Source organism: Oncorhynchus nerka, linkage group LG15 (assembly GCF_034236695.1).
Source record: "Oncorhynchus nerka isolate Pitt River linkage group LG15, Oner_Uvic_2.0, whole genome shotgun sequence".
Lineage (NCBI taxonomy): Eukaryota > Metazoa > Chordata > Actinopteri > Salmoniformes > Salmonidae > Oncorhynchus > Oncorhynchus nerka.
In genome coordinates, this window is record NC_088410.1 from 24,157,531 (window position 1) to 24,172,910 (window position 15,380).

Here is a 15,380-nt window from a genome sequence, read left to right on the forward strand (position 1 = left end):
TCTCTCATTCACCAACCTCCCTCTGTCCCTCTTTATCTCTCCATCTCTCATTCACCAACCTCCATCTGTCCCTCTTTATCTCTCCATCTCTCATTCCACCAACCTCCCTCTGTCCCTCTTTATCTCTCCATCTCTCATTCACCAACCTCCCTCTGTCCCTCTTTCTCTCATTCCATCCCTCTCCATCTCTCATCTCATTCCACCAACCTCCATCTGTCCCTCTTTATCTCTCCATCTCTCATTCCACCAACCTCCCTCTGTCCCTCTTTATCTCTCCATCTCTCATTCCACCAACCTCCCCCTCTGTCCCTCTTTATCTCTCATCTCCACCAACTCTCATCCCAACCTCCCTGTCCCTCTTTATCTCTCCATCTCTCATTCCACCAACCTCCCTCTCTCCCTCTGTCCCTCTCCATCTCTCATTCCACCAACCTCCCTCTGTCCCTCTTTATCTCTCCATCTCTCATTCCACCAACCTCCATCTGTCCCTCTGTTGCCCTTAATCTCTGCATCTCTTATTCCACCAACCTCCCTCTGCTGCTCTTTATCTCTCCATCTCTCATTCCACCAACCTCCCTCTGTCCCTCTTTATCTCTCCATCTCTCATTCCACCAACCTCCCTCTGTTGCTCTTTATCTCTCCATCTCTCATTCACCAACCTCCCTCTGTCCCTCTGTCCCTCTTTATCTCTCCATCTCTCATTCACCAACCTCCCTCTGTCCCTCTTTATCTCTCCATCTCTCATTCCACCAACCTCCCTCTGTCCCTCTTTATCTCTCCATCTCTCATTCACCAACCTCCCTCTGTCCCTCTGTCCCTCTTTATCTCTCCATCTCTCATTCACCAACCTCCCTCTGTCCCTCTTTATCTCTCCATCTCTCATTCCACCAACCTCCCTCTGTTGCTCTTTATCTCTCCATCTCTCATTCACCAACCTCCCTCTGTCCCTCTGTCCCTCTTTATCTCTCCATCTCTCATTCACCAACCTCCCTCTGTCCCTCTTTATCTCTCCATCTCTCATTCCACCAACCTCCCTCTGTCCCTCTTTATCTCTCCATCTCTCATTCACCAACCTCCCTCTGTCCCTCTTTATCTCTCCATCTCTCATTCACCAACCTCCCTCTGTCCCTCTTTATCTCTCCATCTCTCATTCCACCAACCTCCCTCTGTCCCTCTTTATCTCTCCATCTCTCATTCACCAACCTCCCTCTGTCCCTCTTTATCTCTCCATCTCTCATTCACCAACCTCCCTCTGTCCCTCTGTCCCTCTTTATCTCTCCATCTCTCATTCCACCAACCTCCCTCTGTCCCTCTTTATCTTTCCATCTCTCATTCCACCAACCTCCCTCTGTCCCTCTTTATCTTTCCATCTCTCATTCCACCAACCTCCCTCTCTCCCTCTCCATCTCTCATTCCACCAACCTCCCTCTGTCCCTCTTTATCTCTCCATCTCTCATTCCACCAACCTCCATCTGTCCCTCTGTTGCCCTTAATCTCTGCATCTCTTATTCCACCAACCTCCCTCTGTTGCTCTTTATCTCTCCATCTCTCATTCCACCAACCTCCCTCTGTCCCTCTTTATCTCTCTATCTCTCATTCCACCAACCTCCCTCTGTTGCTCTTTATCTCTCCATCTCTCATTCACCAACCTCCCTCTGTCCCTCTTTATCTCTCCATCTCTCATTCACCAACCTCCCTCTGTCCCTCTTTATCTCTCCATCTCTCATTCCACCAACCTCCCTCTGTCCCTCTTTATCTCTCCATCTCTCATTCCACCAACCTCCATCTGTCCCTCTGTTGCCCTTAATCTCTGCATCTCTTATTCCACCAACCTCCCTCTGTCCCTCTGTCCCTCTTTATCTCTCCATCTCTCATTCACCAACCTCCCTCTGTCCCTCTTTATCTCTCCATCTCTCATTCCACCAACCTCCCTCTGTCCCTCTTTATCTCTCCATCTCTCATTCACCAACCTCCCTCTGTCCCTCTGTCCCTCTTTATCTCTCCATCTCTCATTCACCAACCTCCCTCTGTCCCTCTTTATCTCTCCATCTCTCATTCCACCAACCTCCCTCTGTCCCTCTTTATCTCTCCATCTCTCATTCACCAACCTCCCTCTGTCCCTCTTTATCTCTCCATCTCTCATTCACCAACCTCCCTCTGTCCCTCTGTCCCTCTTTATCTCTCCATCTCTCATTCCACCAACCTCCCTCTGTCCCTCTTTATCTTTCCATCTCTCATTCCACCAACCTCCCTCTGTCCCTCTTTATCTCTCCATCTCTCATTCACCAACCTCCCTCTCTCCCTCTTTATCTCTCCATCTCTCATTCCACCAACCTCCCTCTGTCCCTCTTTATCTTTCCATCTCTCATTCCACCAACCTCCCTCTGTCCCTCTTTATCTCTCATTCCACCAACCTCCCCCTGTCCCTCTTTATCTCTCCATCTCTCATTCCACCAACCTCCCTCTCTCCCTCTGTCCCTCTCCATCTCTCATTCCACCAACCTCCCTCTGTCCCTCTTTATCTCTCCATCTCTCATTCCACCAACCTCCATCTGTCCCTCTGTTGCCCTTAATCTCTGCATCTCTTATTCCACCAACCTCCCTCTGTTGCTCTTTATCTCTCCATCTCTCATTCCACCAACCTCCCTCTGTCCCTCTTTATCTCTCCATCTCTCATTCACCAACCTCCCTCTGTCCCTCTGTCCCTCTTTATCTCTCCATCTCTCATTCACCAACCTCCCTCTGTCCCTCTTTATCTCTCCATCTCTCATTCCACCAACCTCCCTCTGTTCCTCTTTATCTCTCCATCTCTCATTCCACCAACCTCCCTCTGTCTCTTTATCTCTCCATCTCTCATTCACCAACCTCCCTCTGTCCCTCTTTATCTCTCCATCTCTCATTCACCAACCTCCCTCTGTCCCTCTTTATCTCTCCATCTCTCATTCCACCAACCTCCATCTGTCCCTCTGTTGCCCTCTGCATCTCTTATTCCATCCCTCTGTCCTCTTTATCTCTCCATCTCTCATTCACCAACCTCCCCCTCTGTCCCTCTTTATCTCTCCATCTCTCATTCTGTCCATCTTTACCAACCTCCCTCTGTCCCTCTTTATCTCTCCATCTCTCATTCCACCAACCTCCCTCTGTCCCTCTTCCCTCTTTATCTCTCCATCTCTCATTCACCAACCTCCCTGTCCCTGTCCCTCTGTCCCTCTTTATCTCTCCATCTCTCATTCACCAACCTCCCTCTGTCCATCTTTATCTCTCCATCTCTCATTCCACCAACCTCCCTCTGTTCCTCTTTATCTCTCCATCTCTCATTCCACCAACCTCCATCTGTCCCTCTGTTGCCCTTAATCTCTGCATCTCTTATTCCACCAACCTCCCTCTGTTGCTCTTTATCTCTCCATCTCTCATTCCACCAACCTCCCTCTGTCCCTCTTTATCTCTCCATCTCTCATTCACCAACCTCCCTCTGTCCCTCTGTCCCTCTTTATCTCTCCATCTCTCATTCACCAACCTCCCTCTGTCCATCTTTATCTCTCCATCTCTCATTCCACCAACCTCCCTCTGTTCCTCTTTATCTCTCCATCTCTCATTCCACCAACCTCCCTCTGTCCCTCTTTATCTCTCCATCTCTCATTCACCAACCTCCATCTGTCCCTCTTTATCTCTCCATCTCTCATTCCACCAACCTCCCTCTGTCCCTCTTTATCTCTCCATCTCTCATTCACCAACCTCCCTCTGTCCCTCTTTATCTCTCCATCTCTCATTCACCAACCTCCCTCTGTCCCTCTTTATCTCTCCATCTCTCATTCACCAACCTCCATCTGTCCCTCTTTATCTCTCCATCTCTCATTCCACCAACCTCCCTCGTCCCTCTTTATCTCTCCATCTCTCATTCACCAACCTCCATCTGTCCCTCTTTATCTCTCCATCTCTCATTCCACCAACCTCCCTCTGTCCCTCTTTATCTCTCCATCTCTCATTCACCAACCTCCCTCTGTCCCTCTCCATCTCTCATTCCACCAACCTCCCCCTGTCCCTCTTTATCTCTCCATCTCTCATTCCACCAACCTCCCTCTCTCCCTCTCCATCTCTCATTCCACCAACCTCCCTCTGTCCCTCTTTATCTCTCCATCTCTCATTCCACCAACCTCCATCTGTCCCTCTGTTGCCCTTAATCTCTGCATCTCTTATTCCACCAACCTCCCTCTGTCCCTCTTTATCTCTCCATCTCTCATTCACCAACCTCCCTCTGTCCCTCTGTCCCTCTTTATCTCTCCATCTCTCATTCACCAACCTCCATCTGTCCCTCTTTATCTCTCCATCTCTCATTCCACCAACCTCCCTCTGTCCCTCTTTATCTCTCCATCTCTCATTCACCAACCTCCATCTGTCCCTCTTTATCTCTCCATCTCTCATTCCACCAACCTCCCTCTGTCCCTCTTTATCTCTCCATCTCTCATTCCACCAACCTCCCTGTCCTCTTTATCTCTCCATCTCTCATCCCTCTCCATCTCTCCATCTCTCATTCCACCAACCTCCCTCTGTCCCTCTTTATCTCTCCATCTCTCATTCACCAACCTCCCTCTGTCCCTCTTTATCTCTCCATCTCTCATTCACCAACCTCCCTCTGTCTCTTTATCTCTCCATCTCTCATTCACCAACCTCCCTCTGTCCCTCTTTATCTCTCCATCTCTCATTCACCAACCTCCCTCTGTCCTTCTTTATCTCTCCATCTCTCATTCCACCAACCTCCATCTGTCCCTCTGTTGCCCTTAATCTCTGCATCTCTTATTCCACCAACCTCCCTCTGTCCCTCTTTATCTCTCCATCTCTCATTCACCAACCTCCCTCTGTCCCTCTTTATCTCTCCATCTCTCATTCACCAACCTCCCTCTGTCCCTCTTTCTCTCTCCATCTCTCATTCCACCAACCTCCCTCTGTTGCTCTTTATCTCTCCATCTCTCATTCACCAACCTCCCTCTGTCCCTCTGTATCTCTCCATCTCTCATTCACCAACCTCCCTCTGTCCCTCTTTATCTCTCCATCTCTCATTCCACCAACCTCCCTCTGTCCCTCTTTATCTCTCCATCTCTCATTCACCAACCTCCCTCTGTCCCTCTGTCCCTCTTTATCTCTCCATCTCTCATTCACCAACCTCCCTCTGTCCCTCTTTATCTCTCCATCTCTCATTCCACCAACCTCCCTCTGTCCCTCTTTATCTCTCCATCTCTCATTCACCAACCTCCCTCTGTCCCTCTTTATCTCTCCATCTCTCATTCACCAACCTCCCTCTGTCCCTCTTTATCTCTCCATCTCTCATTCCACCAACCTCCCTCTGTCCCTCTTTATCTTTCCATCTCTCATTCCACCAACCTCCCTCTGTCCCTCTTTATCTCTCCATCTATCATTCACCAACCTCCCTCTGTCCCTCTTTATCTTTCCATCTCTCATTCCACCAACCTCCCTCTGTCCCTCTTTATCTCTCCATCTCTCATTCACCAACATCCCTCTGTCCCTCTTTATCTCTCCATCTCTCATTCACCAACCTCCCTCTGTCCCGCTTTATCTCTCCATCTCTCATTCCACCAACCTCCCTCTGTTGCTCTTTATCTCTCCCTCTCTCACTCCACCAACCTCCCTCTCTCCATCTGTCCCTCTTTATCTCTCCATCTCTCATTCCACCAACCTCCCTCTGTTGCTCTTTATCTCTCCATCTCTCACTCCACCAACCTCCCTCTGTTGCAATTTATCTCTCCGTCTCTCACTCCACCAACCTCCCTCTCTCCCTCTGTCCCTCTTTATCTCTCAATCTCTCACTCCACCAACCTCCCTCTGTTGCTCTTTATCTCTCCATCTCTCACTCCACCAACCTCCCTCTGTTGCAATTTATCTCTCCGTCTCTCACTCCACCAACCTCCCTCTCTCCCTCTGTCCCTCTTTATCTCTCAATCTCTCACTCCACCAACCTCCCTCTGTTGCTCTTTATCTCTCCATCTCTCACTCCACCAACCTCCCTCTGTTGCAATTTATCTCTCCGTCTCTCACTCCACCAACCTCCCTCTGTGACTTTCTCTTTTCCCCTCCTCTATTCAACATCCTGTATCTCTTTCACTACTTCTCCCCAGTCCCTCCCTCTGCTCTGTCTTTCATTCTCTATTCATCTGCCTCTCTATCTCTTTCTTTCACTTCACCCCAGTACCTCCCTCTGCCCCTCTCTCTCTTTCTGTACACCCTTCCTTCTGACTCTCTTTTGCTTCCTCTTCTCCTGTCCCTCCCTCTGCATCTCTTTCACTATGCCTCTCTCTCCTTCTTTCTCTTCCTCTGCCCCCCACTCTCCTCTTCCCTCATTCTCTCTCTCATTTTTTCTCTTCCTCTGCCCCCCACTCTCCTCTTCCCTCATTCTCTCTCTCCTTCTTTCTCTTCCTCTGCCCCCACTCTCCTCTTCCCTCATTCTCTCTCTCCTTCTTTCTCTTCCTCTGCCCCCCACTCTCCTCTTCCCTCATTCTCTCTCTCCTTCTTTCTCTTCCTCTGCCCCCCACTCTCCTCTTCCCTCATTCTCTCTCTCCTTCTTTCTCTTCCTCTGCCCCCACTCTCCTCTTCCCTCATTCTCTCTCTCCTTCTTTCTCTTCCTCTGCCCCCCACTCTCCTCTTCCCTCATTCTCTCGCTCGTCCTTTCTTCTGCCCAGGTCTTTGTAGCCTCCTTCCCTCCTCTGTTCTAGACCCACATCCAGCAGGCATCTCTTTAGGCGCCCATTTTAATATTCTCTCTTTCCTTTTTATGTGAGAGGAGAACCAGGCAGAACACACATACACACACACACAGCACTGCTATACTCAGTGTGTGGACTGCTACAGTGCTCGGAGGTTTCATCATCAGTAATTACAGTCTATAAGGAGAGAGTTCAGATCTGTACAATTACTATGTAGATCTAATCAGGACAATCACACATTTGCAGGTGCGGACTCAAACACGCACACACACATGGCTCAAACACATATGGCTCACAAGAACGTATGCACGCACACACCACACACACACCTTCAGAAAGAGAGAGAAAGTAAGAGGGAGATTGCACCAGCTCTCCTGTCTATCCTCCCTGGGGAATCCCACACGGGCAGGCAGGTCACCCACAGCCCCACACAGTAAGGACAACACCAGCATCATGTTACACCACAGACAGACAGACCCACAACCCTGGAGCTTTACTACAATGATCAAATAGCTACTGTTACAAACTGGGTGGTTCCAGCCCTGAATGCTGATTGGCTGAAAGCCGTGGTATATCACAGCTATGACAAAACATGTATTTTTACTGCTTGAATTACGCTGTTAATCAGTTGAATCAGTTACGGACAATATACTCTGTGTTGCGTCGTGCCTAAGAACAGCCCTTAGCCGTGGTATATTGGCCATATACCACACCTCCTCTGGCTGTGTTGCTTAATTGTACCATGTCTACACTATCTACCATTTCTGGACATTTCCCCTCTGTCTCCTCTATCTCTCCTCTCTGTCCCCTCTTCTGTCGCCGAGGCCCTCAGGAGGCAAACATACACGGATTTCAAGCTACAGCTTGTCCCCAGGAAGAAGACAGTGAGAGCCAGAGAGAGAGAGAGAGACAGAGAGATGGAGGGAGCATCACGTGAGACAGTGTGTTCGTGATTGCACACTGAAGCGTGAATGACCCAAATGGTGAATCTTTCTGAACAGTGCCAGGCAGTGGGCTGACCGCACCGTGTGTGTGTGTGTGTGTGTGTGTGTGGTGTGTGTGTGTGTGTGTGTGTGTGTGTGTGTGTGTGTGTGTGTGTGTGTGTGTGTGTGTGTGTGTGTGTGTGTGTGTGTGTGTGTGTGTGTGTGTGTGTGTGTGTGTGTGTGTGTGTGTGTGTGTGTGTGTGTGTGTGTGTGTGTGTGTGTGTGTGTCTGTGTGTGTGCCTCCCTGAGGTAATTGATCGTGCTGAACAGGTGTTACTGTATCACCTGCCGCAAGTGTACACACCAGGGTCTCTGTCAGCTGTGACTGATCTGTCCTCTGCACCAGACAGACGAGACTTAGACACCATCTTTATGGGCCACAGGCAGAGACCAGGGTTTGTGTGTTGTACATATTCATTTGCATAACAATCATCTTCATAGTGTCTGAAAAAAGTACCGATTGATTGAATCACTCGTCTTGATTTATCAGTGTTCAACTCCACACACACACTTGAATTGTAACGGTATTAATGACCTAGCACCATGCATCAGTCTGCTCTTTCTAGCTATGTCTCTCTTTCCCCTCCCTCCCTCTCACTCACTCTCCCTCCCTCCCTCCCTCCCGCATTCCCACTATCTCTCTCTTTCCTCTCCCTCTCACTCTCCCTCCCTCCCTCCCGCATTCCCACTATCTCTCTCTCTTTCCCCTCCCTCTCACTCTCCCTCCCTCCCGCATTCCCACTATCTATCTCTCTTTCCCCTCCCTCTCTCCCTCCCTCCCTCCCCCGCATTCCCACTATCTCTCTCTCTTTCCCCTCCCTCTCACTCTCCCTCCCTCCCGCATTCCCACTATCTATCTCTCTTTCCCCTCCCTCTCTCACTCTCTCTCCCTCCCGCATTCCCACTATCTCTCTCTCTTTCCCCTCCCTCTCTCCCTCCCTCCCTCCCGCATTCCCACTATCTCTCTCTCTTTCCCCTCCCTCTCACTCTCTCTCCCTCCCGCATTCCCACTATCTCTCTCTTTCCCCTCCCTCTCACTCTCTCCCCCCGCCCCACTATCTCTCTCTTTCCCCTCCCTCTCACTCTCTCTCCCCTCCCGCATTCCCACTATCTCTCTCTCTTTCCCCTCCCTCTCACTCTCTCTCCCTCCCGTATACCCACTATCTCTCTCTCTTTCCCCTCCCTCCCTCTCACTCTCCCTCCCTCCCTCCCGCATTCCCACTATCGCTCTCTCTTTCCCCTCCCTCTCTCTCACTCTCCCTCCCACATTCCCACTATCTCTCTCTCTTTCCCCTCCCTCTCTCTCTCCATCTCTCTCTGACACCATCTGTTCCTCTCTCTAGTCGTCTGTGTGGTTTTCACACGTCCTGGGTGTGTTTTGGCCACATTCACTTTCATCATGTGAGACAAAGAGTGAGGAAGAGGAAGAGGGATGGAGAGAGGGGGGGAAGAGGGGAAGTGGAGGAAGAAAGAGAGGTAGAGAGAGACACGGGAGAGAGCAAAAGAGAGAGAGAGAGATGAGGGAGGGAGATGACAGGGAGGGAGGGAGGGAGATGACATGCTAAATACATGTCCTAACCTGCTAAATAATGTCCTAACCTTCTGTGTAAGTTCTCCAGACCTACTAAATAAATGTCCTAACCTTCTGTGTAAGTTCTCCTGACCTGCTAAATAAATGTCCTAACCTGCTGTGTAAGTTCTCCTGACCTGTTAAATGAATGTCCTAACCTTCTGTGTAAGTTCTCCTGACCTGCTAAATAAATGTCCTAACCTTCTGTGTAAGTTTTCCTGACCTGCTAAATAAATGTCCTAACCTTCTGTGTAAGTTTTCCTGACCTGCTACGAAAAGTTAAATCTGACTGTAGCTGTATACCATCTAGTCAAAACCAGAGAGGAAGGGGCGGAGAGAGCTAATTATGTAGAGAAAGAGAGACAGAGAGAGTCTGTCGTTCACTTCTTTATTTCAATTCCTAACAAGTTTTTTTCTATGTTCATCATCCTCCTCCGCCTCACAGTCCTCCTTCACACAATGTTCATCCTCCTCCTCCTCACAGTCCTCCTTCACACTATGTTCATCATCATCCTCCTCACAGTCCTCCTTCACACTATGTTCATCCTCCTCCTTCTCACAGTCCTCCTTCACACTATGTTCATCATCATCCTCCTCACTGTCCTCCTTCACACTATGTTCATCCTCCTCCTCCTCCTCACAGTCCTCCTTCACACTATGTTCATCCTCCTCCTCCTCACAGTCCTCCTTCACACTATGTTCATCCTCCTCCTCACAGTCCTCCTTCACACTATGTTCATCCTCCTCCTCCTCACAGTCCTCCTTCACACTATGTTCATCCTCCTCCTCACAGTCCTCCTTCACACTATGTTCATCCTCCTCCTCACAGTCCTCCTTCACACTATGTTCATTCTCCTCCTCACAGTCCTCCTTCACACTATGTTCATCCTCCTCCTCCTCACAGTCCTCCTTCACACTATGTTCATCATCATCCTCCTCACAGTCCTCCTTCACACTATGTTCATCATCATCCTCCTCACAGTCCTCCTTCACACTATGTTCATCATCATCCTCCCTCACAGTCCTCCTTCACACTATGTTCATCATCCTCCTCCTCCTCACAGTCCTCCTTCACACTATGTTCATCATCTCCTCCTCCTCACAGTCCTCCTTCACACTATGTTCATCATCATCCTCCTCACAGTCCTCCTTCACACTATGTTCATCATCATCCTCCTCACAGTCCTCCTTCACACTATGTTCATCATCCTCCTCCTCACAGTCCTCCTTCACACTATATTCATCATCCTCCTCACAGTCCTCATTCACACTATGTTTATCAACCTCCTCCTCCTCACAGTCCTCCTTCACACTATGTTCATCATCATCCTCCTCACAGTCCTCCTTCACACTATGTTCATCATCATCCTCCTCACTGTCCTCCTTCACACTATGCTCATCATCATCCTCCTCACAGTCCTCCTTCACACTATGTTCATCATCATCCTCCTCACAGTCCTCCTTCACACTATGTTCATCATCATCCTCCTCACAGTCCTCCTTCACACTATGTTCATCATCCTCCTCCTCCTCACAGTCCTCCTTCACACTATGTTCATCCTCCTCCTCACAGTCCTCCTTCACACTATATTCATCATCCTCCTCACAGTCCTCCTTCACACTATGTTCATCATCATCCTCCTCACAGTCCTCCTTCACACTATGCTCATCATCATCCTCCAAACAGTCCTCCTTCACACTATGTTCATCATCATCCTCCTCACAGTCCTCCTTCACACTATGTTCATCATCATCATCCTCCTCACAGTCCTTCTTCACACTATGTTCATCCTCCTCCTCACAGTCCTCCTTCACACTATATTCATCATCCTCCTCACAGTCCTCCTTCACACTATGTTTATCAACCTCCTCCTCCTCACTCTCCTCCTTCACACTATGTTCATCCTCCTCCTCAGGGTCCTCCTTCACACTATGTTCATCATCATCCTCCTCACAGTCCTCCTTCACACTATGTTCATCATCATCCTCCTCACAGTCCTCCTTCACACTATGTTTATCAACCTCCTCCTCCTCACAGTCCTCCTTCACACTATGTTCATCATCATCCTCCTCACAGTCCTCCTTCACACTATGTTTATCAACCTCCTCCTCCTCACAGTCCTCCTTCACACTATGTTCATCATCCTCCTCCTCACAGTCCTCCTTCACACTATGTTCATCATCCTCCTCCTCACAGTCCTCCTTCACACTATGTTCATCCTCCTCCTCCTCACAGTCCTCATTCACACTATGTTCATCATCATCCTCCTCACAGTCCTCCTTCACACTATATTCATCATCCTCCTCACAGTCCTCATTCACACTATGTTCATCATCATCCTCCTCACAGTCCTCCTTCACACTATGCTCATCATCATCCTCCTCACAGTCCTCCTTCACACTATGTTCATCATCATCCTCCTCACAGTCCTCCTCCACACTATGTTCATCATCATCCTCCTCACAGTCCTCCTTCACACTATGTTCATCATCCTCCTCCTCCTCACAGTCCTCCTTCACACTATGTTCATCCTCCTCCTCACAGTCCTCCTTCACACTATATTCATCATCCTCCTCACAGTCCTCCTTCACACTATATTCATCATCATCCTCCTCACAGTCCTCCTTCACACTATGCTCATCATCATCCTCCTCACAGTCCTCCTTCACACTATGTCATCATCATCCTCCTCACAGTCCTCCTTCACACTATGTTCATCATCATCCTCCTCACAGTCCTCCTTCACACTATGTTCATCATCATCCTCCTCACAGTCCTCCTTCACACTATGTTCATCATCATCATCCTCCTCACAGTCCTTCTTCACACTATGTTCATCCTCCTCCTCACAGTCCTCCTTCACACTATATTCATCATCCTCCTCACAGTCCTCCTTCACACTATGTTTATCAACCTCCTCCTCCTCACTCTCCTCCTTCACACTATGTTCATCCTCCTCCTCAGGGTCCTCCTTCACACTATGTTCATCATCATCCTCCTCACAGTCCTCCTTCACACTATGTTCATCATCATCCTCCTCACAGTCCTCCTTCACACTATGTTTATCAACCTCCTCCTCCTCACAGTCCTCCTTCACACTATGTTCATCATTCTCCTCCTCACAGTCCTCCTTCACACTATGTTCATCATCCTCCTCCTCACAGTCCTCCTTCACACTATGTTCATCATCCTCCTCCTCACAGTCCTCCTTCACACTATGTTCATCATCATCCTCCTCACAGTCCTCCTTCACACTATGTTCATCATCATCCTCCTCACAGTCCTCCTTCACACTATGTTCCAACCACCCAAACCCAGTTCCAACCACCCAAACCAATCCCAACCACCCAAACCCAGTTCCAACCACCCAAACCCAGTTCCAACCACCCAACCCCAGTTCCAACCACCCAAACCCAGTTCCAACCACCCAAACCCAGTTCCAACCACCCAACCACCCAAAACCAGTTCCAACCACCCAAACCCAGTTCCAACCACCCAACCACCCAAACCCAGTTCCAACCACCCAAACCCAGTTCCAAACACCCAAACCCAGTTCCAACCACCCAAACCCAGTTCCAACCACCCAAACCCAGTTCCAACCACCCAACCACCCAAACCCAGTTCCAACCACCCAAACCCAGTTCCAACCACCCAAACCCAGTTCCAACCACCCAACAACCCAAACCCAGTTCCAACCACCCAAACCCAGTTCCAGTTGACGTCTTATTAATTTCATAGGCCTATATTATCACTCATGAATTCATATCACAACTCTGCAAGGTCCAACCAACCCAACACATAACATATCATAGACCTGGATGTACCACACATCACACCACATAACATATCATAGACCTGGATATACCACACACCACAACACATAACATATCATAGACCTGGATGTACCACACACCACACAACCCAACAGTACAGTATCTTAAGTCCAATTGGACTGCTGTATATGGCATTAAACTGTTGTATTAACTCTAGCCCTATGGCCCAACCAACCAACACACCGCAAAATAACACAACACATAGACCTAACACCACAACACAACTCATAGCCCAAACACCACAACACATAGGCCTAACACCACACCACAACACATAGACCTAACACCACAACACAACACATAGTCCAAACACCACAACACATAGGCCTAACACCGCAACACATAGGCCTAACACCGCAACACATAGGCCTAACACAGCAACACATGGGCCTAACACCACAACACAACACATAGGCCTAACACCACAACAAAACACATAGGCCTAACACCACAACACAACACATAGGCCTAACACCACAACACAACACATAGGCCTAACACCGCAACACAACACATAGGCCTAACACCACAACACAACACATAGGCCTAACACCACAACACAACACAACACATAGGCCTAACACCGCAACACAACACATAGGTCTAACACCACAACACATAGGCCTAACACCACAACACATAGGAGGCCTAACACCAACACAACACATAGGTCTAACACCACAACACATAGGCCTAACACCACAATACATAGGCCTAACACCGCAACACATAGGAGGCCTAACACAGCCCTAACACCACAACACATAGGCCTAACACCACAACACATAGGCCTAACACGTCAACACAACACACAGGCCTAACACCACAACATATAGGAGGCCTAACACCACAACACTTTGGCCTAACACCGCAACACAACACATAGGAGGCCTAACATAGGCCTAACACCGCAACACATAGGAGGCCTAACACAACACATAGGCCTAACACCACAACACAACACATAGGCCTAACACCACAACACATAGGCCTAACACCACAACACATAGGCCTAACACCACAACACATAGGCCTAACACCGCAACACATAGGCCTAACACCACAACACAACACATAGGCCTAATACCACAACACATAGGCCTAACACCGCAGCACATAGGCTTAACACCACAACACATAGGCCTTACACACAACCCCACACAACACAACACATAGGCCTAACACACAACCCCACACAACACAACACATAGGCCTAACACACAATCCCACACAACACACATTTGTACAGTACCTTAAATCCATTCGATCTGATATGATAGTTCACCATTAGGTTATAAAAGGATATGGCCATTCAGTAATCTTTTTGGCAGCTTTTCTCACAAAGTTGTCCTCACTGAAGATGAAGAGAGAGCGGTTGAGTGTAAAGCAGCTTTGTCGGACCGGGATCGGGTTGTACAGAGCCATAGTCCGGGCCCGCTGGGCCATCGACTGCTTGTACACACGCTGGCCCCCCGGGGGTCCGCCTTGCCGGCTCCCGCCACGGCCAGGGGCCCCCAGAGGACCGGCATTGCCGCCGCCTCCACTTCCACCTCCGCCTCCTCCTCGGTTCGGCACCTCGTCACCGAAGCGTGCCATTCTGTAGGGAGTGGGGAGACCAGACGGCGATCGTTAAGAACCAGAGAGGATAGTCACAGTGATCGTTCCACATTACACCCCATCGATATCCAGAGGAAACACACATGCAGAACCTATAGGTGGCAGTGGGTCTTTCTGTCGTTCTGTCGCTCTGTCGGTCTGTCTGTTAGTCTATAGGTCTACAATACTCTCTCACTCTAGCAGGTCTTCACGGCCAAGACACCTCCATTGGAGAGGGGGGAGAGCTGAGGAGAGAAGAGAGAGCTAGAGCACAGAGGAGAGCTGAGGAGAGAGCAAACGGTGGCTTCACTTCTCTCGCTGTGTGTGCTTAGAGTGGAAATGGAGAACGGGTGGGTGGGTGATGTGGGAGAGAGAGAGGTGGTGGGGTGGTTTGTTGTTCCAGGCGAGAGCAGTTCGTGGTTAAAAATCGCTATCTTAGCCTATTGATGATGTAAGAAGCTATTCCCAAAATGAATTTCAAAAATGTCAATGTCTTTTTTTTTATCTCATTGAAAGAGGAGGATGGCATCCTTGATGTGTTTCATTGGAGGAGGACAGTATCCTCATGCAAACACGGTGGTACATTTCACTAGGTATACAAATCCATACATTTAGCCCTAATCCTATGCAATAATAAGCTATGGATGACAGCAAGGTGATGAATTAAATCTAACAATCATT

At 49.0% G+C, this 15,380-nt stretch overlaps 1 protein-coding gene across 1 annotated transcript; it reads right to left on the bottom strand.

The window, feature by feature from the left end:
* Nucleotides 1–9,662: 9,662 nt before the first annotated feature.
* On the bottom strand, nt 9,663–14,699 carry LOC135559811 (cysteine-rich, acidic integral membrane protein-like). The gene is made up of 5 exons (XM_065000686.1): nt 14,445–14,699; nt 13,370–13,383; nt 11,940–12,563; nt 10,345–11,901; nt 9,663–10,263 (listed from the first exon to the last, which is right to left on the bottom strand). The coding sequence occupies exons 1-5, from the start codon at nt 14,697–14,699 to the stop codon at nt 9,663–9,665; spliced, it is 3,051 nt and encodes a 1,016-aa protein (XP_064856758.1).
* Between the last annotated feature and the right edge of the window lie 681 nt (nt 14,700–15,380).

Excerpts from the sequence above, each read along its gene's own strand:
- LOC135559811 (XM_065000686.1), bottom strand. The coding sequence starts at position 14,699 with ATGGCACGCTTCGGTGACGAGGTGCCGAACCGAGGAGGAGGCGGAGGT. Across the intron at positions 11,902-11,939 it reads GAGGATGATGATGACATAGT|TGTGAAGGAGGACTGTGAGG; the intron begins GTGAAGGAGGAC and ends TGATGAGCATAG. Across the intron at positions 10,264-10,344 it reads GAGGAGATGATGAACATAGT|TGTGAAGGAGGACTGTGAGG; the intron begins GTGAAGGAGGAC and ends TGATGAACATAG.